The 26547-nt window shown below is 43.5% G+C and overlaps 1 protein-coding gene across 6 annotated transcripts in view; it reads right to left on the reverse strand.

Annotated features, from left to right (window-relative positions):
• The window catches only part of IQSEC3 (IQ motif and Sec7 domain ArfGEF 3), a 119152-nt gene that overhangs the window by 55773 nt on the left and 36832 nt on the right, over positions 1–26547 (reverse strand). For all 6 annotated transcript variants that reach the window (XM_073621656.1, XM_073621657.1, XM_073621659.1 and 3 more), the window contains exon 2: positions 3149–3217. In XM_073621656.1, coding sequence (XP_073477757.1) covers positions 3149–3217 — 69 coding nt within the window. The remainder of the gene's footprint in view (positions 1–3148; positions 3218–26547) is intronic.

Genomic DNA, 26547 nt, shown 5'->3' on the forward strand with positions numbered 1-26547 from the left:
AAAATTACGGCAATTTTGTATTAAGAGATTGGATTTTTCTGCCACACTTGATGAGGGCGATTTCAATCCGATCTTCTTTCAGTCAGTCAAAACCCCCATTTTGTGTCTTCAATTGCTTTACTATTTTGATGAGAACTAAATTGGAAGTTTGATCACTCTTTTAAATGAATAATAAAACAGAAAATACCGCGCTGTAAGTGAAAATGGCAAAAATATAAATAAATGAATCAAAAATAAAGAAACATCAGAAAAGCCGCTGCTAGAAGTGGGATATACACAATTATAAATAAAGCAAGAAGTAGCAGCGCTAAATGACCACTGGAATAAAAACCACACACCAATAATAAAACAATGTGCAAATAAAAATAATGAAAACTAGAAAAATGAATGAATAATTGTCCGTCTTTGAAAAATATGCTGTGCCTGAATAAATGTATAAAAAGTATGTCTGTCCTCACTACTGCCAATGCGGGACTGAAAGCTTTCAGTCCCGCATTGGCAGTAGTGAGGACAGACAGGAGGACTCATCGCCATGAATGCCATCATTTTCTGACCGTACTTACGATCTATGATTGGGGAGTTTGGCGGTCTCTGCTTTACATGCTGATTACATGCTGACCATCCCGAGGGGCTTTGCCTGGATTTCGTCCTCCATTGATAAAGGTCCTGGCCGGGTATAGGTCGCAAGCCATTCTGAGCTTGCCGTCTGGTAAGCGAGCATTCTGTGTGTTTTTTCACTGGTGGTGCGGTGGAGGATGAACTTTAAGAAGTGAACTACATGCACATTCTGTTTATTCAGGCACAGCATATTTTTCAAAGACGGACAATTATTCATTCATTTTTCTAGTTTTCATTATTTTTATTTGCACTTTGTTTAATTATTGGTGTTTGGTTTTTATTCCAGTGGTCATTTAGCGCTGCTACTTCTTGCTTTACTCTTTTAAATGACCTTGTGTATGAACAGATTTAGTGTGCCCTAACATTGATCAGATAGGATCCAACCACGTAAAAAAAAAACTTTAGGGGCCATATATCTGTTCAATTGATTGTTCCATCTTTACTTGTTTAACAATGTTGAGTCGCAAGCTAGAGTTTGGCATGTGGCCATATAAATTGTGCACAATGGAGTTCTCTTTTAAATAATCCCCATATATCCCCTATGCGGTCTTTTTTTTTTACCCAGAGGGTTTTATATTACCTCCATCTCTCCTGGAATGTACTTCTGAGCGCTCTCCCCACCAGGTGTTTGTGAGAAACTCTCTAGAGGATGCTTAATGCTTCCTTACTGAAGCCTTTTCCAGGTTAATTACATGATATAGCAGCAAAATCAAGTTTAATTTCATGCCAAGAAAATCAGCAAAAGGAAACAGCAACTGATTAACCCCTGAACAGCACACAAATAGTCTGAAGATTATAGCCAGATTAGAAGAAATGAAGGCAATCATTTAAGGTTTATTTCCTATAACATCCCTTCATTACTGTACTGTCTACCCACCTCCTGCACTCTCTCCATCTCTCCTTTGTCTCTTCAACCTTCTACAAGCTCTCCATCTCTCCTACCTCTTACACTCTTCTACCTCCTACACTCTCTACATCTCTTCTCTGCCTCTCCAACCTACTGCACCCCCTCATACCTTCTACCTCATGCACTCTCTCCATCTCTCCTTTATGTCTCCCACTTTCTGCATTCTCTTTATCTCTCCTCTGTCTGCCCAACTTCCTAGCTCCAACTCTCTTCTGTATCTCCCACTGTCTATCTCTTACACACACTCCATCTCTCCACTGTCTCTCCCATCTCCTCCACTCTCTCTATCTCTCCTTTGTCTCTACATTCTGCACTCTCCATTTCTCCTCTGTCTCTCCCATCTCCTACACTTTCTCCATCTCTCCTCTGTCTCTCCCACCTTCTGCACTCTCTCCATCTCTCCTCTGTCTCTCCCACCTTCTGCACTCTCTCTATCTGTCCTCTGTCTCTCCCACCTTCTGCACTCTCTCCATCTCTCCCACCTTCTGCATCCTATCTGTCCTCTGTCTCTCCCACCTCCTCCACTCTCTCTATCTCTCCTCTGTCTCCTCTACCTTCTGTACTCTCTCCATTTCTCCTCTGTCTCTCCTACCTCCTACACTTTCTCCATCTTTCCTCTGTCTCTCCCACCTCCTACACTTTCTCCATCTCTCCTCTGTCTCTCCCACCTTCTGCACTATCTCTATCTGTCCTCTGTCTCTCCCACCTTCTGCACTCTCTCCATCTCTCCTCTGTCTCTCCCACCTCCTGCACTCTCTCCATTTCTCCTCTGTCTCTCCCACCTTCTGCGCCCTATCTGTCCTCTGTCTCTCCCACCTCCTCCACTCTCTCTATCTCTCCTCTGTCTCCTCTACCTCCTGCACTCTCTCCATTCCTCCTCTGTCTCTTAACTCTTACACTCTCTCCAACGCTCCTGCCTCCTCCACCTCCTGCACTCTCTGCATTCCTCATCTGCCTTCACCAGTTTCTCCTTTACTACTCTGTATTCCCTCCACCCCACCTCTGTCTCCCCCATCTCCTGCTCTCTTTCCATCTCTCCTCAGTCCCCTCTACCTCCTGCACTCCCTTCATTATTCCCCCCACTCTATAATGCTGCATTTTTGAAAATTAAGCGAGCACTGTTCAAGCATCTTGAAAGAAATACAAAGACATAATTCCAGGTTTTATCTTACAGTGATTTTTTATTGCAGCAAAGCTTACCTAAACCTACTGTGTAGTACAATTTAGCCAGGGTACGCAGGCTGTATGGTAGCACGACGATGAAGGTTACACAGCGAAATTGCCTGGAATTTATATCAATGGGCTACAATTCTTTTGCAAAACACATTTCTCAACACACAATGGCAAACTAACAGATGGAAGCTAAGGTTCACTAATATCTGCCCACCCTCCACAAAAAACGTACCTCTTTAATATAACAGACCAGGATAACAATTGCAGCAAAATGATTTTATACAGATAATTCTCATGATGGATGCGAAGAGAGTGGTCAACAGAAGCTGCATACTGCGTATTCATCAGAAATGCACATGCAGCATATTTACTCTTAGGTGGCCTGGATTACCCCCAAAACAAATCCTAAAGCCCAGCTTTTCTGCAATCCATCGAAGATGGTGATCTTACCTGGGTGGAGAAGGTTTCTGCTCCGCATCAGCAACAGGGCAGCAGAACTGGTGCAAAACCGTCTCATTCCTAAAAAAGATAATATTTTTTTTTAATACAACTCATAGTATTAGTCTTCAATTACATATTTAGCATTATAACCTCAATTAGATCCACTGTATGTTTTAGTAATGTTATTCTACTATATGAGAGGTGGGGAGGGGGCTGCTCCTTCCTCTAACTCACTTTCCTCTCCTGAAATACCCTGCACTGCTGGAAGGTTCTGCTTCTTTCTCTATCTAACTCTCCTCTCCTAAAATACTCTGCACTGCTGGGAGGTTCTGCTGCTTCCTCTATCTAACTCTCCTCTCCTGAAATACTCTGCCCTGCTGGGGGGCTCTTCTCCTTCCTCTATTGAACTATCTTCTCCTTAAATACTCTGCATTGCTGGGGGGCTATGCTCCTTCTTCTAGTTAGCTCTCCTCTCCTGAAATACTCTGCACTGCTGGAGGACACTGCGTCTTCCTCTATCTAGCTCTCCTCTCCTGAAATACTTTGTGCTTTTGGTGGATTCTGCACTCCTCTATTTAAAGTGGTTCTAAAGCCTCAAGGTTTTTTTAACTTAGCATTCTATGCACAAGGTAAAAAACCTTCTGTGTTGCAGGAGCTCCCCTTATTCTTACCTAAGCCAGATCTGATCCAGCGATGTACACGAGAGTGGCGGTTCTCGCCTTTGTCTCCCTCCTCATTGGGCAGATTGGCATTGGCTCCCGCTGCTGTCAATCAAATGCTGTGACGAGGGAGCAGGGGTGGGGCCCAGTCGCCCGGTCTGTGCCAACAGACACAGAAAGGGCGGCTCGGGAGTGAGCACACGAGTTGTCCCCATGGAAAGCGGCTTCCTATGGGGGCACGCTCCGAAGAGGAGGGGCCTGGATCGCCGGTGGGGAACCCCAGAAAAGGAGGGTCAGGGCTGCTGTGTGCAAAACCATTGCACAGAGCAGTTAATTATAACATGTTTGTTATTTTAATTTAAAAAAACCTAAAGGTTTTATTTTACTTCAACTTTCCTCTCCTGAAATACTCTGCACTGCTGGAGGACTCTACTCTTTCTTCTATCTAAGGCCCCGTTCCAATTAGGTCGGCCTGTAAGTTTTTCAGGCCACACAGACCTGTCATTCACCCGCTCTACTCTGATCAGTAGGGAATCTGTGAGTGGATCCCCTGCTAATGGTAACGGAGTCTGCACATTGTGAAAGGGGCCTAACTCTCCTCCCCGAAATACTCTGCACTGCTGAAAGAATCTGCTATTATTATTATTATATATTTATATAGCTCTGACATATTCCACAGCTCTGTATAGAACCTGCAGATACAGTATGTATTTGTGTTGCAGACTCCAGTCTAGTGAGCTGCTGGGAAATGAACCCACAATCCCGCACTGCAAGGCTACAGGGATAACAAGCACTAAGTTACCGTTCAGAAAAAAGGGATACAGAGAAGGGGTGGAAGCTAAGAGCCCAGCGTGGAAGTTACAGACTGCATGCTGCCCCACCATGAAGGAGAATGTCATGGGGTGACGGAGTTCCATTAGTGTAATGATAGTGCACAGGGTAGTGTGAGAACACGTTGTCCGTCTCCTCCGTCCTCCCAGCTGCGCCCTGCTCTGTAATTAAGTCCAATTTCTGTAACTCCAATCCTAATGAATAAATTACACCTCTCAGCACAAGAGCAGCTCTTCATCTAGATACGTTACCACTGTCACCTTCTGTGCTGCCACTCTGCCCAGTTCTCACAGCTGTATTGTGACCCTATAACTACCACTCCGTGCTGGATGATGACCCTATATTTGCTGAACTGTTACCCTATCTATACCAGTCCCTCAGTACTGTAAAGTCACCCTTTAACACCCTGGTACCCCGGGGGCCACACATAGCCCTTTAGCACTCCTATTGCACTCCTTGGAACACCTGCAGACAGTATATATGTTATGGTGCTTACTCAAGCAATTAAAGAAAAATAATCTTTGGACTGGGTTCTAATAGTTAAATTTGTTGGTTAATTTCTTTCCCACTATCTTCATTTTTTTTTTCTGTCCATTCCTTTTATCTTTTTGTGTTTTTTTCCCTCTGATCTTTTATAATGGATTTTATAAAAGATCATATGTTGAACAAGTAATTTTAAGGAGGCTGCAGGGAGCACAAATGTGGAAGAATTAATTTGTAAAAGGGACTGTAACAGCTGTGATCTCTAGTAGTCTTGTGTATCCTTTTTCTGATGCCCTGTACACACGGGCGGACTTTTCGGCAACAAAGGTACGACAGTCTTTTCGACGGACTTCCGAAGGACTTTCGAACGAACGGACTTGCCTACACACGATCACACCAAAGTCCGACGGATTCGTACGTGATGACATACGACCGGACTAAAATAAGGAAGTTCATAGTCAGTAGCCAATAGTTGCCCTAGCGTCGGTTTTCATCCATCAGACTAGCATACAGACGAGCGGATTTTTCTATAGGAACTGAGTCCGGCGGAGTTCCGACGTAAAGATTTGAAACATGTTCCAAATCTAAAGTCCGTCAAATGTTCGATGAAACAGTCCGCTGAAGGTCCGATGAAGCCCACACATGGTTGGATTGTCCACTGGATTCGGTCCGTCGGACCAGTCCGGTTGAAAAGTCCGCTCGTGTGTACAGGGCATGACTCTCCTTAAGCCTGTCCCCAGTTTCCAACTACTCCTATATAAGGATGGGCTCGGGTGTGTTCGCACACTCCACGTGGAGAGCACGCCAGGAAGTCGGCACGGCGCTGCGCTAATCACAGGCATTGAGACATTTCCCAATCTCTGCAGCCGCACATCGGGAAAATGTCTCACTGCCTGCGATTAGCACAGCACCGTGCCGTCTTGCTGGCGGGCTCTGCACGTGGAGTGTGTGAACATGCCCGAGCCCATCCTTACAGTATGTTTGCAGTCTATGACCATTTCCTAGCATAGGCAGTCCCTAACCATCTCTTATAGTATGTCTGGAGTCTATAACAACCTCCTGTAGCACAGGCCATCTCTAACTATCTCTCGTTGTAGGCCTGCAGTCTTAGATAATCTCTTGCAGCATGTCTGTAGTCTATGACCATATCTTGTAGCACACTCTTATGCCACACGAGCGGACTTTACGGCAGACTTGGTCTGGCGGACCGGACTTTGTCGATATAATTCGATTGTGTGTGGGCTCCAGCTGACATTTTTTCCCCAAAAGTTCGACGGACCTAGAAATGAAATATGTTTCAAATCTTTCCGACAGATTCGAGTCCGATCGAAAAATCAGCTCATCTGTATGCTAGTCCGACGGACGAAAACCCACGCTAGGGCAGCTATTGGCTACTGGCTATCAACTTCCTTATTTTAGTCCGGTCGTACGTCATCACGTACGAATCCGTCAGACTTTGGTGTGATCGTGTGTGTCCAAGTCCGTCCGTTTGTAAGTCTGGCAGACCTAAAGTCCGTCGGAAAGATCGTCGGACCAAGTCTGTCGTAAAGTCCGCTCGTGTGTACACGGCATCAGTCCTGACCATCCCTTGTAGCATGCCCATAGTCCCTGACAATCTCTTGTGAGTTGTGACATGTCTTAGATCTCTGACCATCTCTTATTGTATGTCTGTGGTCTTTCACCAGCTCTAGCAGCATGCATGCCCATAGTCTGACCATCCACTGTTGAATGTTTGTAGTCTCTGACAGCTTTCTGTAGCATTACATTCATTAAATATTATGTGTGGTCCTGGTTGGGGTTCACGCTTGAGGCCCCTTACATCAGCCTTGATCATCACCCTTGTTTTAACAACCAGTCAATTTTGCACTATTCCTTCATCTTGTAATATAGATGCATCACTAAACTCAGCAGATCAGGAATTTGGGTATTTAAGAAGCCTCTGAGCTATTTCTGTGCATTCTGTCTGCAACCAGCAACACACAGCAAGTCTCAGCCCTGAGTCTGCATTCTACTTGGGCCCATCCTCAGTCAGCATCACTAAAGAGCATCACAGAGTCAGCACCATGGAGATTATACTGGAAAAAATTGGCATGCAGCTCAAACTGTCTGTGATTACCTAATAGAAAAATCCTGTGTCAAAAGAAAAGCGGGAGAGTAGGTCATCTGCTGAAAATAACAGACAAACCATTTTTAAAGGGTTGGTCCACCTAAAGTGATATTTTATCTATAGATGGAGGTTGGTGGACTGAGCCAGCCTTTTGACTTCCTATATACTCCAACAGTGAGTTCTCCGTCCTAACTCTTGATTGTACCTGTCTCTGTCTGGGGATTTTGAGTGTTCCTGCCAACTGTGTGTGTTCCAACTCTTCCACTTACATTCTCTATAATAGAAATAATGTAGCAGGGGTGGAGGGAATCCCTCATAATGGGTAGAGCAAGTGTGCAGACACAGGAACTTAGTGCACGGATACTGGGTGACCCTCATAATAGAATCAGCAGGTGTGCAGACTTGGTAACTAACTGCAGGAATGGTGGGAACCCCTCATAATGGGCACAGCAGGTGTGCAGACTCAGTAACTCAGTGCAGGGATGGTGGGAACCCCCCATAATGGGCACAGCAGGTGTGCAGACTCAGTAACTCAGTGCAGGGATGGTGGGAACCCCCCATAATGGGCACAGCAGGTGTGCAGACTCAGTAACTCAGTGCAGGGATGGTGGGAACCCAGGTGTGCCCCAGGTGTGCAGATCTAGAAACTAAGCAAAGGGATGGTGGGAACTCCTTATAATGGACACAGCAGATGTGCAGACCTGGGAACCCAGCACAAGGATGTTGGGAAACCTTTATAATGGACGCAGCAGGTGTAAAGACCCAGTACCTCAGTACCGGGATAATAGGAAGCACTCATAATAGACACATCAGCTGTGCAGACTTGAGAGTATGGTGGCAACCCTTCATAATGGGCACAGCAGTGGTGCAGACCCCATAACTCAGTGCAAGGTTGCTGAGTGTTCCTTAACAATGAGCACAGCAGGTATGCTACCCTTGGAACTCAGCACAGAGATGTTAGGAACCCCTCAGTGCAGACCTGGGGACTCAATGCAGAGGTAGTAGGAGCTCCTCATAATAAGAACAGCAACAGTGCAAACCTGGGATTTCAGTGCAGAGATTGCACCAATAGAATCCACAAGAAATAGAGGAAACTGTCAGGGAGTTTAACTCTCCAGCCTCCACTAAAAATGTAAATACCAGATTTTGGTGGGCTGTCCTTTTTGGGCTAGTTATAAACCGGATGCAGAACCATACTTTTCGCTGTTAGTGATTGCAATTTTTTTCTTACCTAGTCTTCACTGAAGTTCATTCACTGGGCTTTTTAGTTCAAGACATTTATAACATTCTAATAAGCTGAATCTGTACCTTTTTAAATTTTTTTTTAAAGTAAATGCTATTTATTACGCACCATTGCGTAGTCTTTATGCCAAATCCAGCCAATTTAATAAAAAAATTGTGCTCTTCATCCAGATTTGGAATTTCATTGTTCATTGTTTAGACTGATGAATGTATGGCAAATCTTAAGTGAAATCGACATTCATAAACTTTATAAAGATAATTTTACAATTAAATTTTATTTTTTTCTCTTGCAAATCTAGACAAAACTTTTTTTGTTCAGTTTTGTTTAGATGAAAGTGTAACTCTAGGCAATATTTTTAATGTGTTTAATAACTTTGGATAGAGAGTTGAACAGTTACATTTTTTTTTAAGTAAGTCTCTTTGGGTGCCATGTGTCAAAAAAATAGATGATTGTGTGCCCACTTCCATCCAAATACCTTTGAGGTACCATAAACCAGAGATCTAGGGAACACAGGCATGAATATCATAAAATATAGCTTGAAAAGTATAACAAGAAGTAAAACATTTTCTTTTTGTTTTAGATAGAGTGGAGAAGGATTAGAGCACCTGTCAGGTTTTTATTTCTGTCTGTGTCATGGAGATTCATCTTCTTTATTTGTCCTGTTTACCATTACCACCAAGTGAAAGTAAAAAAAAATCCCAAATTTTGGGTTGTCAGCAGAACAGGGATAGAGGGAAAATCTTCCAGTGGTGACAACTAGCGATTCCCTCACTTAGCAAAAATTTCCTCTCACCTCCCATTTTAGCTATAGGACAAGAAGTGAAGAGAAATCTCCCCAATGGGACACAGATGGCAAAAGAAAAAACCCCACAAGGGTTATAACCCTTCCTTACTCTATCCAATATGAAAATAAAAGTTTTGCCTTTAGTTCTACTTTACTGACAAATATTAAAAACTGACAAAACGCCAAACACACAAAAATAAACAAAATATTCTGGTTCTATAGGGATATATGAGAAATGAGAAAAATCACAAAAAAAACATGACACATACTGTATACTAGAGTCTAGTTTATTATGACGCATAAGATCTAATTATACCAAACTGGAACCTTGAGCAAGATGATACCGCTCGCTTCAAATGTCTGTTTTTGGCCTGATCATTACTATGTAAATGCAGTATCTTGCTGTAGCAACTACACAAAGTTTGCAGACTTCACTGTGAACAACATTCCTGGCATATGCACTTTACATGGAATCGCCACATAGGCACTGTAATCTAAGGAATATTGCAGATCTTATGGTTTATGGGGCTAATTCGATATTGCAGTGACAACTGACAGCTCGAAGAATTATTCACTTTACTACTGACATTTTGTGGTCTTTACACCATATCAGGATACCACATCTGGATTTATATTGGGTTTTGGGGTGGGGTCAAAGACCCTACACTGCAACCTTCTTCAGCAATAAAAAATGTGTTTTTGATTTATGGACTATCTTATAACAAGATCCTATGCTTCACAGTATAGTAGACCCTATTATATGTGTCCCATGTGGGAACTGATGCTGGAAAGGAGTGCAATGAAAGTGGATTTTTTATGATATATTGCTTTTTTGTTATTTTTTTAATTGCTAATGTACTGTATCACTGGGGTCCACGAGTATCTATTTTTTTGTATGTCTTTGGCTTTTTGTCCATTCTTTAATATTTGTAATTAAAATCTATTTTATGATATTCGTGATTGTGTTCCCAGATCTCACATTTATGGTACCTTATGAGCAGGAAAAGATTAGAACTTCAGATTTTGGAGCCGGGTTCACACCAGAATCGCAGAGGAACATGATCCGCATTCCTGTGCATTCCCTTGTAGTACGGTTTGGCAGCCCATTCATTTGAATAGCAACAATGGACTGCCTGTTACAAAATACCACCCCAGCAACAATAGATTCACCCCTGCAACAGTAGACCCCCAGCAACATCAACAGATTTCCCAGCGGCCAACAACAATAGACCCTCCAGCAGCCAGCAACAATAGATTTCTCCCTCAACTACCCCCCCCCCACACCACCAACAATAGACATCCTCAGCAGCAATAGACCCCCACACAAAAATAGATTCCTGCATCAATAGACTCTCCAGCATACCCAGTACCCCTTGCCATTACATACATTCAAGGCTGAAGGTGCTGGAACTGCGATCCCCCACGTTCCTGCTAAAAAAAAAAAGCCCTGATGTTATATGAGGCTAGTAGAGGTGAATGCTATTACCGTAATGAATGTTCCCAGTATAGAGTTCTAAGGGTCCGAGGGCCGCACATCATATACCATAGGGCCGCAGGTTGGGCACCAGGTGTTTAGGGTACTTAGAATAAGAATAGAGGTTAAATCATCCAACGGGGACACATGTACTGGTGACAGCTGTCTTATGCCCCGTACACACGATCGGACATTCCGGCAACAAAATCCATGGATTTTTTCCGACGAATGTTGGCTTAAACTTGTCTTGCATACACACGATCACACAAATCTTGTCGGAAATTCCGAACGTCAAGAACGCGGTGACGTACAACACGTACAACGAGCCGAGAAAAATGAAGTTCAATAGCCAGTGCGGCTCTTCTGCTTGATTCCGAGCATGCGTGGAACTTTGTGCATCTGACTTGTGTACACACAATTGGAATTTACGACAATGGATTTTGTTGTCGGAAAATTTGAGATCCAGATCTCAAATTTTGTGTGATGGAAATTCCGATGGAAAATGTCCGATGGAGCCTACACATGGGCAGAATTTCTGACAGCAAGTTCCCATCGAACATTTTCCATCGGAAAATCTGACCGTGTGTACGGGGCATAAGGCTACATGTACACTAGCCTACCCTGACTGCGGCAAAACGTAGCAAAAACACAAACCACGTTTTTTCTGTAATTTTGCCACCTTTTGCGATTTTCCCTGGTCCGTGGTCAAAACATTCCTATCCTGAATGCGATTCTTATGCGGGAGTTTTAACCTCACCTAAACCCGGCAGCTCCTAAACTTTTCTAAAAGCCTATGTGTACATGGACACATAGGCTTTTATGGAGTTGAGTTTAGGAGCTTTGACAAAAAAAAAAAAACACCAAAAGCTCCTAAACTCAAGTGTACATGAGAACTAATGCCACGTACACACGATCGGACTTCTCGTCAGAAAAAGATATGACGGCTTTTCCGAAGGGATTCCGCTCAAGTTTGCCTTGCATACACGCGGTCACACAAAAGTTCACTGAAATTACGACCGTCAAGAACGCGGTGACCTACAACACTACGATGAGCCGAGAAAAGTTCAATGCTTCCAAGCATGCGTCGATTTGTTTCCGAGCATGCGTAGGAATTTTGCGCGTCCGAATTGCCACAGACTATCGGATTTTCGGATAGGAACTTTTCCCAACCAAAAAATTGAGAACATGCTCTCAATCTTTTGCTGGCTGGAATTCGGCCAGCAAAAGTCCGATGGAGCATACACACGATCGCATTTTCCGATGAAAAACTCTCATTGGTCTTTTGCGGGCCGAAATTCCAATCGTGTGCATAAGAGGAGAATTCCCCTCACATTGGGAGATTTCCTCTAACTTCCTGATGCATCTCTGGGACAGGTACACAACAGGAAGTGAGAGGGAATCTCTCCAAAGTAAGGAGAATTCCCATAGGCTCTTGGTTTCAGAGCAGAAGAAAAATTTCACTTCTATTCCTGATCTGGTGACCAATGTAAAATTTTGGATTCCCATCACTTTCTGTCTGAACCACAAACAGAGAGAGAGAATATCCTCAGTTGGGACAAAGACAACAATTAAAAGCTGACAGAGGTTATATACCTTCCACACGCCATCCAAATCTAAAGAAAAAAGGTTTAGCTTTAGATAGGCTTCAGTTCAGAAAGTACCCTGATTTTAGATTGTGTAAAGTTTATATGATCACAGCAACTACCTTTCACTTGTCTAACTACAGTAAACTGCTAGTTGCTATGGATTACAGCTCTTCATCACTCTTATTACTTAAATTTAATGTGTAAGGCCTCATTCGCATGGGCATGCTATACAGCTCTTCATCAGTCTTAATACTAAGGCTACTTTCACACTGGGGCAGGGGTGCGCTGGCGGTAAAGCGCTGCTAGTTTTAGCAACGCTTTATAATCGATTTAGCAGGGCTTTTCGGCCAGAAAGTGTTAAAAGCGCCCTTGTTGCGGCGCTGCTTTGCAGGTGCTTCGGCAGTGCTGCCTACTCACTTCAATGGGCAGGGCGTTTTGGGAGTGGCATATATGCTTGCAGGACTTTTTTCCCATCCCGCGAGAGCACCGCCCCAGTGTGAAAGCACTCGGGCTTCCCAATTGACATGAATGGGACTGCCTGCAGGGGGATATATGGAATACCTGTGTAACCAAGTAGGTAAACATGGCCCTCACATGGGCGTATGCGGTAATATGCCCCGTAAGTGAGGCCTAAAGAAGCTCATTCATAAAATCATCACATGTATATTGAGTTACTAAGTCTAAATGGATTATTTGAGGCAACAGTAAATAAAGTGTAAAAACAACGGGTCTTTAAAAAGAAAAACAGGATACATCGGCTACCCTTCCATCAAAATGGTGCCAAGATTCTCCTGAGAGACAAAATGGAGGCTGTCAGGTAAATCCTGATACCAGAGCCCTTCTCTTAAGACAAGAAGCGTTGGAGGTTAAAATGGAAACCACATCAATTGACCCGGCTCGGATAAAGAGGTCACGCAGACATGAGACAGGTGCCCGCTTGATTGTCTACGTGACCCGCAGAATGAACGCAACGAACCAATACAATATATTGGATGAGGGCCCTGTTGCCATGGCGACCAGATGTACAATGTCATTATTCACACTCAGAGCCTCGGGATCTGCGCAGATGCATTGTGCTGTGCTGGGAATCATATATATGTGTTTATTGCAGTTTTTTTTCCTCCTGACTGTTATTTCACCTCAGAGGGTTTGAGGTGGCCAAGCTAATCTTCTTTAATTGCAGATGGAGGTCCCCATGGTGCAGGCAGGAGGTTAATGAATGCCCGCAAGTCTTGACCTCTCTGTTAGAAGGAGGTGTGGGGGAGAGACAGAGAAGGCAAAGTGCTTCTCTCTTGTCGGAAGAGATGATATTTAGCTGGAGCGAGAAAGACGGGCCAAACACAGCTCCCAGAATGCACTGCCTCATTGCTATTTCTACCAAGGAGACTGCAAAAGCTAAACTAAAGACATAAATATGGAAATCTAATGTCTGCTGCTGCTGTTTGGATGCACAATTTAGGCATGGAATGGGTAATAAAGCTTTTCTCAGTTTTATTCAATAAAGAGCACTAATTAGGTTCAGTAACCAATCCAAAATTTTTCTACTGATACTCAGGGAAATATCTGATTACATTTGGGGATCAGGAAGGGATTTTTCCCACATTAGAGCAAATTGAAACATGTAACGACTCGCTTACACTTGCTGTTGGGGGTGTGGTGAAAACACGTGGTTGAGTTTGCTTTCTACCAGCCCCCCAACCGCCCCTTAAAGTGGAAAAGTACACTCATCTGCCTATTTGCAATCCTATGCAGAATGTACACTGAGCTGTGCAGTTTAGTGTGCCAGTGTACCGGGATGACTGCATTCTTGCGCATGCGTGGTAGTGATGACATCCCATGATGGCCAATCAAAATGGCTGAAGACTAGCACCCGGGAGAAGATGCCGGTGAGGAACCCTGCTGACATTGGACTGTTGTAACTAAAGTATGTATTTGTGTCTTTAGTTCTGCTTTAAACTGCAAAGATGGCAGATGGGGGTGTACACATGACATGGCAAGAATAACCCCCCTGGTTGAGCCTGGCTTGGAGTACTGGCTGCCAAAGGGGCCTTTTCACCTCAACAGAGCCACAATGGTATGGGTTTGTAGGAGTTAAAACAGGCAGTGTGAAGGCAACATAAAGCCTCCTCATCACCTGTCAAACACCCTCAGAAGAGCGATCCACTGTGGATCAGTATTCAGAGGATTAACACTAGTGTAAACTAACCCTAAGTGATTTTTGCCTTCCTCTGGATGAGCTGCAAATTTAGGGTTCTGAGGAAGCAACTTTCTTTTATGTTGCGCCTTGCCCTTTTTTGTAATGCAAAGCGTGGCAACACATGGTAGTTGCGACACGCTACAACATAGGTGTGAGTAGCACCCTGGTGTTTAGGCAGGGTTGCTAATAAATTTCGTTTGTCAGGTATTAATCATCCTGGCTGATTGTTGGAAGATCCACTGATTCCTCTCTAACTCTAGGTTGATGTTCCTTCTCTCTTCTGCCGCTAGGGGGCGCTAGTTGGTGGCATTAGATTGACAAGGGTGTAGCAAGGTCAGACTATGGATGGATGGGGTGTCTCAGCCAATTGGCAGGAGTTTCTTTGGTCCCTTGGCCTGCTGGGAGAGCCTATTTATTTAGGTGGAGTCAGGTGATCGGGGTTCTGGGCCACCTGGACTGCTGTCTGGGTGGACGTATGTTATGTCGTCCCGGGCTGCAAGGCCGGAAGCCTGAGGCCTATCCCGGGGACAACTGGCTGCTAGGCTGCCTGAGGCCTATCCAGGAGCAAGAGAAGCAGCGTAGGGTTGGGACTGCAGGATTAGAGTTCAACCGAGTTGTGAAAGTTCAGCCGGACGGGGAACCAGTTGTGATCGGAGGTAGAGGGGAAGCAGTCAGCACTAAGGGACCATCCACCTTGTTACCGGAGACTACAGTGAGTAAGCTGGAGCCAGTACCAGAGCAGTCTTCTCACCAGCCGGGGATGGTGAAGAAGTGGGAGAGCTTCAGCAGCTGCCAAGCCAGCAGGACAGCAGGGGTGATGCTTGAGGAGCATCGAGTACCAAGCTAGGGACCTAGCAGGTTAGCGGGGGTGACGCTTGAGGAGTATACAGCGTGCTAGCTATGGAAGCGCTCAGGAGATTCAGTGGCGATTGGATCTGGAGATCTAGTGAGAGACTGGGAGCTCAGTGAGTAAAAATCTACAATGAGAGACTGTAACGTAAGAGAAGAACTATTCTGTGTTGCCAATAGTTAAGTACAACTACCGTTAGTGACTGTTACAAGATTTTTTGCCATAGGAGACAACGGTCCTACCTTTACAGAAGTGTTATCTGGCTGGAGGCCTTCCACTGTATAGCTGTCTACCTATAAATTGGCGTCTGCCAATTATCATTGCATCTACTTAAGGGTGTCCTGGTCCTAACCCTCTCTACCACAGTTTTGTTAAGAGACAATAAATCTTTTTTGCATCCAAAAAGTGTCTGGCGCCCATCACTCCATCTTGCATTACACCCACCATGCTTTGTAACCCACTCTACAAAGACAATGTCAGCTATCCCTGACTCTGGAGGTCACCATTACGCCTTTGGAGGTCTGGGACCTTGCTACATGTGTAACTTCAGTGTTTTGGGGTGCTATTCACAATTAACTGCACTGATGTTATGTTAAAGTGCACCGTGGTAATGCGCATGTTAACGTGTACCGTGGTAATGCATATGTTACCACAACATGGAAGTGTGAATGCAGCCTCATTTATTAAATTCTGTTGACATATATTTTTTTTCAGCCTAATTAACTATGAAACTATGATGTCACACAGGCGATTATTGCAATTTTGGGATGCCATTTAAAATGAATGGCAATGAAGTGCAGCAGCGCACACTACATGCATTACCATGCGCAGTAATGCACATGTTAACACAATGGGGAAGTGTGAATCTGACCTATTTATTTTCTTTTGGTTTGTTCTGTTGACATGTCTTTTTTTTCCCAACCTAATTATGACACACTTGCTGATATCACATTGGCACTTTTGCTGCTAGCAACACATCGCCAAAAGCAAAATCAACAGGAAGAGGCTTCCACTTACCTCTATGCAATCACTGGCATGCAATACTGAGCTAGCAAGAGAGATCCAACAGCATTCAAAGCCAGCGAGGAAGGACCGTGCACTGGTCTAACTAGCGAGGGAGTGACTCCATTAAAACAGGCCAATGGTTTGTTAGCGATCCTGGAGAGTTATCAATGACAGGACCACATGAAGTCTGACCAGTAATGGATTATGATTGGCTGGCATGGGTTACAAGCATTACCTTACTACACATATGAGCTCTTTATTAAAGGACAAGAACAATAGGTTAATATACTAAAGCTTATCAGTCTTCAGATGTGATGGCTGCATTAGTTTTCTTTTTGCTGATTCTGCCAGAAAACTAGTGTCTTTATAACTTTGTTTGGAGTGGACTGATATCTCAAACAATGTGATCAACTTTCACAGCTATCTTTTAGGAACTACAAAGCTCTCCTACCTATGAATTGGAAATGAGGAGCGAGGAGGGATTTGTAGTCTAAATGAGGAGAGCAGCCTAGGCTGACAAAGCTGCGCCTCCAAGGGTACAGTGAAATGAGTAACCGTTGTCATCCTAGGTCATCAAGTCTTTTACTGTCAGGAACAGAAAGGAAAAAAGACCTGAATAAAGAAAACAAATGCAGCCACCATGGGATAGGTAAGCTACAATGCATTACATTTTTGTTTTTAGGCTTGGATACACTTTAAAGAGGAAGTAAACCCTGATGGGTTTTACTTCCTCTTTTTTTCCCCTGCAAAGTAAAAGCATAATGGGATAATATGCATTGCATACTAGCCCATTATGTGGCACTTACCTGCAAACAAAGCCCACGCTGTCACTGCTGGTGGCCGCATCCATCTTTGCCCCTCTTCCTTCTGGGGCTGTGGACTCCGGCTCTGTGACTGGCCGGAGCCGAGCGACTTGCGAGTGAAGAAACGTCACGGAGGTCTGTTTCTTCACAGTGCATGCGCCGATGACATCATTGGCGCACTACAAGGTAAATATCTCTCAAACAGCGCACGTTTAGGAGATATTTCCACTACCTATGGGTAAGCCTTATTCTAGACTTACCTATAGGTAAAAGTGACAATTGGGGGTTTACAACCACTTTAAAGGGGATGTAAACCCTCTCCTATACCCAGAAGTGAACAGCCTCAGATGATACACAGAGATTAAACAAATCTCCCTACATAAGTTTTATTTGCATATCTGCTGTCTTCAGCTTTGTACACTCTTTAGAAAGTGCACATCCTGCTACAAAGGCACAATACCCCCCCCCCCCCCCCTTCACTTAGGCAGAGGAACGAAGAAACTTCCAGAGCTGTGCTGTGAATAGTCCAGATCTCTGCTTCTCTATCTCTAAGTTCCCTCCCCGACACAAATTTCCAGCTGCTTTTATCTCCTGTGTCAGAGAACTTGTCAGAAGTTAACAGAGGAAAGGAGCAGCAGAAAGACATGGGACTTAGGGCTTTGGAGAGAGATAAGTAAACACTACAGATATATGTGCCCAGGTCAGATTTCATGGTTTACATCCACTATGAGTTAGGTTGCTTGCATTTGCAGGATCCAGACAATAGCGTTTGCCACCTTTTCAGGATAAAAAACACCAGCTCATGATCCCTATATTATGAGTAACTCTGGCATCAATCCCAATCATTAATGTCCAGATGGCAACACTGTATAAAAAAAGAAGTTACTACATACAATTTATATTTTAAAATAATTTAAAATAAAGACCATTATGCAGAATATTATGCTGGCAGACAACAAGGGCACTGTATACACAACTACAAGTTCATAAAATTCAAATGTAATCTATAATAAGAAAAAGGAAGGTTTATAGCCTATTTGTTTAGGGACAGTTTTATTTCATTGATCTTTATAAATATGCTCCATCGTCTTGTTAAGTAACTGTCACCGGTGTCAAACATGTGAGCACAATATCCATCGCCCCAAGCAAACAGTAAGCGTCTGCTTTTCATTTTATGACTTACGCTAAGAAAATCAGAGTTGTAGCCTGACAGTTGTTAAGGGGCATATTTATAAATCTGAGAACTATAGATCCACCAATCATTCGTCTGGTTGCGCTCATCAAAGGATGCATCATATTTATTAAGCACTGCGTCATATTTATTAAGCACATTTACATGTCAAAAGTCTGGCACTCAGTAGTTGCCATATTTAAACCATGGCCGCTATTACATTTGTTGCCATTATTAGCAAAATCCCATTAATTTCAATGGCACCTGTTCACATCTGAGCGTTTTGTCACGTGAAACAAAACGCCTTAAAAACGCCCTAAGCTCAAAAAAGAACATGAGCTTCTTTAGGGCAGATTACAGGTGTTTTTCCGCCTGTTACATTGGTGACCTGAACAAAATCGCAGCAAAATTGTGGTAGAAAACATGGTAAAAACGTGTGACTTTGAAACTCTCAGGCGTGAATGCAGCCTACCATTAATATATATTAAAGAGGAATACCGGGTCTAGATAGTTTATACATAGATACATTTTGTGGAAACAAGCAGTGGCGGCTGGTGCTCCATTTTTTTGGGGGGGGGTTGTTAAACAAACCGCCCGCCCGCTCGACCTGCCCACCAGCCCCACACTTACCAGGTCACGGGCAGCTTCGAGGGCTTCTCCTCCCAGCCAATCCGGTCGCTTCTCCTCCCGGCTAATCCGGTTTTAGGACCTGCTTCCTGTCTTGATTGGCCGGGAGAAGAAGCAGAAAGACAATAGCGAATCAACATTCACTAATGTCACAAGTGGGTGGGCTCTAGGTGAAGTGCTCTGCGTCCTGAGCCCAACCTTTTTGAAATCATGTGCTTCAGAAAAAACAAAAAAAACCCATAGAAATCCATGCGTCTGGTGCCCAGCATGGAGATTAAGGGCCGGCGCTTGGAGATTAGGGGGGGGGGGCGGTGCCCCTGCGCCCCTTATGGCTGGCCAGCCTTGGAAGCAAGAAGAGATCACTGGAGTAGTGGTGTCTACTTCAGTGATTTCCAATTTCCAGGGGCATCGGCCACGTATGTGATATACATAGTAACATTGATCTACCCTGAACCAATGTAACTATGTACACAATACCCATACCTGGAATTTATATTTAAAGAATATGTTACCCCCCCCCCCCCCAACATTTTATATTCCTCATATGTGCCCGCTGCACCATGTACTTGTAATAAAAAGTATCCTGTTTTCTTTGTACCGCTTCCTTTGTGTGAAATAACTGGTGATCCTGCCAGTCCCCCCATGCTCTCCTAGTAAAAACTGACAATTCTAGGCATGAGAGCACAGCGGGGTCAGTTTTCTGGCTGTGCTGGGAAGTCAGCCTGCTCTCCTCCAATGATTATACCTGTGCTGACATGCCCCCCCCCCGCACAGCCATTCACTGGGAACGCTAGTGTGCTGCTGTTTCTCCTTCCCCAGCTCTCTGAGCTCCTTATGTAGCTGAGAACAAAGGGAATGTGATCACTTAAAAAAAAAGAAAGAAAAAAAGGGTATTTATAGTGTTTTTATTTATGTATACACAAATGTTTTACCATCCATCTCTATTTTAAACGGAATGGGTTGTTTTATAAGATGAGGGTTCACGTATACATTAAATTGCCAAAGATTTGCCGCACTGCAAATGAACATTATGTCCAGTTTCATAAATATGCCCTTATGTTTGTGTATTTTTTTTTTCATATGAATTATTTATAATGTGAACTTGAATATTTTTAACCTTTTAAGCTAATTAACAAAATAACTTATGTTTTAATAATGCACAAGGGATTGCTAGGTTTTGCTGATCCATGTTTTTTAAATGGTACCCTGTAACATTTTATGTGCATGACATCTCCTCTATACTCATACATGCGGTAACCTGTCCACTCTCCAAAAGATATTCTACGTACTGTATATTGAACGGAATATTTTTCCATGTCGCACTGCTGTTGAAGTAAAGTACCAGCATATTGGTCGGTGCGGTTCTCAGACTGTCAAAAACAAAAGCTGATCTGCATCCAATTTACCGTCTCTCCACTACACAACATATTGATGGGCTGAATTCATTTTCTCCTAATAGGATGTAAGTAATAACGGCTATTAGGACAAATGACCAAGCGGCATCCTGTCATCGCCTGCAATGGCGTGATAAGCTGCTGGTAATAAATATAAGATAATGGCCGGCCTATGTGTCAGATTCTGCCTCGACGGTTAGGACACGAGTCTAATATCAGACTGCCTGTATAGCTCCTGTCTACACGTTGGCACGATCTGGGCATTGACAAATGCGTCAGCCTTCTTGGGAATCCTAACTAAAGGATACCCATTTTGTAGCTTGGGAGTGAAATTCTTAGGTGAAAGGGAGCCAAGATGGAATAATGACTGGTAGGTTTCACTGCTGAAGGGATTAAAATGAATAATACTAACAATAAAAACATATAATAAACTGCAGTCTACCAGTCCTTAGATGTGGTGATGGCATTAATGTGTTTTTTTTTCAAGCTTTTTTGTCCCCCTTTAGTTTTTACCTGGCAGATCTGCCAGTAAAGGCTCATTCAGACGTGCAGCTGAAGGGCAGTAAAACCAAGTGGTTGAGCCGCAGTATTACTGCCCAGCTGAAAGGTGACATGCAGCCGCACACAGCTGTACACATGCGGCGACTGCAATGCTGTGCTCCTGCAGCAAAAATTAAATAGCATGTCGCATTTGGCGGGTGTTACTGCTGCTGGATGCAACTAATGCACGTTTATGGGACCACTCTGCAAACGCCTTGTGATTGTGTGCAATGCACACAATGTCGGTGCAGTAGTGTGGAATTTATGGGGTTAAATCAGGCAGTGAGGAGGCAACATGTCGCCTCCTCGCAGCTTGTCAAACGTCTCTGAAAATTGATCCGGGTGTGTAATGCTTTTCAGTGAAGCAGCAGTCCTTGCCATATGCCTGAACAAGCCCTAACACTATCCTAGGTTGATAATAGGGCAACAGAAGAAACATGGAACTATAAAACCCTGCCCCTCTCCTATTCTACATAACTTAGAGGGTTGTGGAAAGAGCACACGTTATCAGTGCAAAGAGTTCTGGCAGAAACAACAAGTAACTTTTTCACTTATCAAATACATATACAAAACACTTTTAATGGTATATTTAACAGACTAAAGGAGCCAAATACAAGTCCATTGTTGGGGCTTCCATACCCTTTAAGCCTAGGTTCACATCTACATAGGGTTGTCACCTGTTCAGGATTCACCCGGACAGTTTGGGTTTGGAATCATGTGTCTGGGTTTCAAACTGTCTGAAACCCGGACACATTATTCAGACTGGACTATGGCTTCCCAGGCCACAGTGTTTTTCCTTACATCAGAGTCTTCTTCATACATCAGAGTTCTCAGTTTTCCCCCTTAAATCTGGGTTTCCAGAGCATCCCTTATGTCGGAGTCCCCAGAGTTCTCCCTTACATCAGTCTGCAGAGTCCATCCTTACAGTGAAAGGGAACTCTGTGAGTTCAGAGGTAAAAGTGGTACTCTGTGGATTCAGATGTAAAAGGGGTACTTTGTGGCCTCTGATGTAAAGGGGGACTCTTGTTATTAACTTCATATGATTAGAAATGTTATTTAATAGCAAAATATATGTATAGTTTATACTATAAAAAAAAAATTGCCGTGCGCCGCTAAAGTGTTCGGGTTTGACTTGAAGAAAAGATGGCAACCCTTCATCTATACGGTTGATGCAATTTTCAGGCACATTTTGCGGTGCATTTTGTGTTTTTAAACCTGAGTTTTTTATGCTTTCATGCATTTTTCATTTTTTTCCCTTTAAAAACACTGTATATAGCTGGCTGCTATAGGAGCGGACCGGGAAGCTGGCCACCACATCCTTAACAGCCCGCTGACAACTGAATGTTAAAAAAAAAAAAGAATTGCTAGGAAAAAAATGTAAAAAAAATGCTTGCAGCCTCATTTATTGCTAATGGCGGCCCAAAGGAGGAAGCTAATTTTTTTGAACACTGGAACATGTATAAATAAATGTGCAAAGCTCAAAAAGGTGCTTCTTTGCTGCATTTAGGGTAGCCCTTTGAAATGAATAGGCTGCTATACATGAAAAGCGCAACAACATACAAAAAACGCATTAATGCTCAATGACTCATTTCACACTACAGTAATGTGAATGGGGGGGACGTCTGACAGTTGCTCTCCCAGCTCCTAAAAATGCAAAGCCATGACTAATAAAGAACTGTTGCTGTTTACACCCTGACACAAAATGGCGTGTGAATGCAGTTCTGTGCAGTAACACTGTGATTCAAGGCAGCATGATGAAGCACCCCCAGAAGGTCGGGTTCTTGGCAGCCTGGGCTCAGAGGAAATGGGTTTAATGAACCTGGCTGTCCTTCAACCTGGGGACATCTAGTCGTGGAAAGGAATTACTGTGGGGGAACAGCATCATAACGAAGTTGCGCGTTTTTTTTTTTTTTTTTCTATTTTTACTAATGTTAGGCTATTTATTTAATTTTTTTTAGCCAGAGTTGAGCTTTAGAAATATATCTCGTAGTTGAATATTGCCTTGAGCTCAGCTTTAAAACAAACTGAGATGTAAAGAATGCACCTAAACAGTATACTGGGAGCAATATTTGGAAAATGAGCCTCCCCTTCACCACGTGCCCATTACAGGTGGTAAACCAATATCCAGTTTAAGTTTTTTCCCCAAAACACTTTGATTGTGCCAATTTGTTAAAAAAAAAAAAAAAAAAAAAAAAACACAAGAAGGATGCTGCTGGGCCACGATCAGAGCCTGTTTTGTGGTCATTAAACAAGACAGATGCTGGTGAAGGCCCCACGTCAGATGATCAGTTCTTGTTATCAGGCCGTAGCTGCCGCGAGCTGCCCGCTGGCCTCCCCTGCAGGCTCTCCTGCTGTTTTTGTCCTCGTACAGGCTGCCGCTGATCTCTCGTCACTAATGAATCCTCAAGTCAGCCGTTTGTGACACAGATGTGCGCTGGAGATTGCCTTGCTGCTTCTGCGGATGAAGATGAAAATCCTTCCAATGGACGATGCTGATGGGAACTAGCTGGGTCATACTATGCTTGTTTTTTCATGTAAAGCGAAAAAAAAAAAACATTGTTAATAAGTATATACCAAGCAGTAAGGAGATATAAATTGCACACCGAGGAGTCATCTCTTTATTTTTTACACACAGCCTTGAGGTCGTCCACCTCAGCGTGAAAGCCTCAGAAACCATAAAGCAGCAATTAAATTAATAGTACAGAGGTGTCTGTACTACTAAATTGCCAGAGCACGGAGGACACATGTTTCTATTTCAATTGGTGGGATATATTAGGCAGCAAGTAAACACGTTGTCCCTGAAGTTGTTGTGTTCAAAGCAGAAAAAAATGGGTATTGCAGTTTGTTGCATATGGGGCTGTGTAGCCGCAGACTGGTTAAGGTGCCATGCTGACCCGTGTCCACAGTCAAAAGCACCTATAATGGGCACATGTGAACTGAACTGGAGCACAGAGCAATGTAAGAAGGTTGCCTGGTCTGGTGAATCACGTTTTCTTTTACATCATGTTGATGGTCGGGTGATTGTGCATCGCTTAGCTGAGGAAGTGATGGCACCAGGATGCAGGATGGAAAAGAAGGCAAAACGGCAGAAGCAGTGTGATGCTTTGGGTAATGTTCTGCTAGAAAACCTTGGGTCCTGCCATTCATGTGGATGTTACTTGACACGTACCACCTGCTTAAATATTGTTGCTGACCAAGTACACCCCTTCATGGAAACTGTATTCCGTGATAGCAGTGGCCACTTTCAGCAGGATAATTTGCCTTGACACACTGCAAAAATGGTTCAAGAATTGTCTGAGAAACAAAACAATGGGGGTTCCACTTTGCACTGCAAGTGCACTTGGAAGTGCAGTCGCTGTAAATCTGAGGGGGACATGCAAGGAAAATAAAAAACATAATTTTAGCTTGCACATGATTGGATGATAAAATCAGCAGAGCTTCCCCTCATTTCAGATCTTCCCCTCAGATCTACAGCGACTGCACTTACAAGTGCACTTTCAGTGCAAAGTGGATTTGCCTTTCGTAAATAAACCCCAATGAGTTTAAGGTATTGAGTGGCCTCCAAATTCTCCAGATTTCAATCTAATCAAGCATCTGTGGGATGTGCCGGAAAAACAAGTGCAATTCATGGAGGCCCTTCCTTACAGCTTACAGGAGCTAAAAGCTTCTCCTACGTATGGCTTGGTGCCAGATACCATAGTATATCTTCAGAGATCTAGTGGAGTCCAAGCCACAACAGGTCTGGGCTGTTTTGGAAGGCAATAGGGGGACCACTCAATTTAGGTGGATGGTCATTAAATTATGGCTGATTGGTTTATTTTTCCAATTTAACTGTATCACCAAGAGTGAAAGTGAAAGAAAATCCCAAATTTTGGGTCATTACCAGAACAAGGATAGAAAGCATATATTCCAATAGGCACATTAGTTCTGGTGACCCTGGTGATAACTTTCTTTTTGGAGGGATTTCTTCTCGCTTCCTGTTTTGGTTAGGGGACAGGAAGTGAATGGAAAAGTCCCCAATTGGATACAGATTGCAAAAAAAAATTGATAGGGGTTGAAACACTCAGTGTTTCAAACACTCTATCCAAAGTGAAAAAAACGTTTTGCCTGTAGATCCAACATACTTATAAAAGCATCCGCATTTACAGTTTTCTCTTAGGTGAATCTAGCATTCAACACATTACAGAGTTTACTACATAAATCACTCTGTGTCCTTGGTTTGAATGGTTTCCAGAATTACTTCCCTAGTTCTATTCATTTCTTTTTAGAAAAAAAAAATGAAAAAATGATTGAAGAAATGAAAACACCTGGTGTTGACTGAGATATAATGAATACGTCACATACAAAATCTGCATATTTTCCTGCAAAAGGGTAATCCTCCAATACTTAGATTTCAGTATTAAGTCGATGCCAGAAGCAGTAATCACCGGCTGGGCTTTTTATGTTTTTTCTAGCTTTGTGCGATTTAGCCATTGAAGCGCCGCCAACTGTAGCGGCCATTATGTAGGTTTCTCACGCTTATTTCTCGATTTTCTAGACTCCGTCACAGCAGCTTGGTCTCAGTCTTTTGTTCCTGGATATTTTTGTCCCTGAAAATGTCTACATTACTATCTGTTCATCTGGGGAATGTGTTGCCTCTCCCTTTTTTCATGTCAGTATTCGTTTGCCAACAGTTTTTAGCCATCGTTTATTGAAATGAAGTACACTTATAAAAAGGCATATGCAGACTTTGAAAGCAAAAAGTTGGCATGATCACCTGGTGCCATAACAGTGGCAGTAAAGTAATAAAGATACTTGTAATACAGCCCTCTTCCTTCTTCTAAGTTTGGTGAGTGTGGTCACCTTTTTTTATCAAAAATTGTCACTTGTTTGGAGGATTTAGCATTCCAATACAATGTTCTTAAAAACAATTTCAAATAGGAAGCCACTTGTTAGGACACATATGCGTGCTTCAGTCAGTAGTGCTTTTGTTAGGAAAGCACATATTTGTGTATATCCGTTCATGTGTGCCCTTCTCAGCGTTATGCCGTGTACACACGAGCGGACTTTCGACCGGACTGGTCCGATGGTCTATCTGTCGGACTTTCGGCGGACTTCCGACGGACTTTCCGAACGAACGGACTTGCCTACACACGATCACACCAAAGTCCGACGGATTCGTACGTGATGACATACGACCGGACTAAAATAAGGAAGTTGATAGCCAGTAGCCAATAGCTGCCCTAGCGTTGGTTTTCATCCGGATTTTTCAATAGGAACTGGGTCCGGCAGAGTTCCGACGTAAAGATTTGAAACATGTTCCAAATCTAAAGTCCGTCAGATTTTCGACCGAAAAAGTCCGCTGCAGGTCCGATGAAGCCCACACACGGTCGAATTGTCTTCCGGACTCGGTCTGTCGGACCAGTCTGGTCGAAAAGTCCGCTCGTGTGTACGCGGCATTAGTGTCAGAAAACCTATTTAGGGCCCAGGCCTACATCTAGGAGCTACTGGATGGCCTTCAGCTACTTACCTGAGACTTGTGAAGCTAACCTTGCATTCCTGCCTCCTTGTTACTGACCCAAGTTTGCCCCAGGACCTGTTATGGTGTGGGGTTGTTTGTCAGGGGTTGGCCTTGGCCCCTTAGTTCCAGTGAAGGGAACACTTAAGGTGTCAGC

Source organism: Aquarana catesbeiana, linkage group LG03 (genome assembly GCF_042186555.1).
Source record: "Aquarana catesbeiana isolate 2022-GZ linkage group LG03, ASM4218655v1, whole genome shotgun sequence".
Classification (NCBI taxonomy): domain Eukaryota; kingdom Metazoa; phylum Chordata; class Amphibia; order Anura; family Ranidae; genus Aquarana; species Aquarana catesbeiana.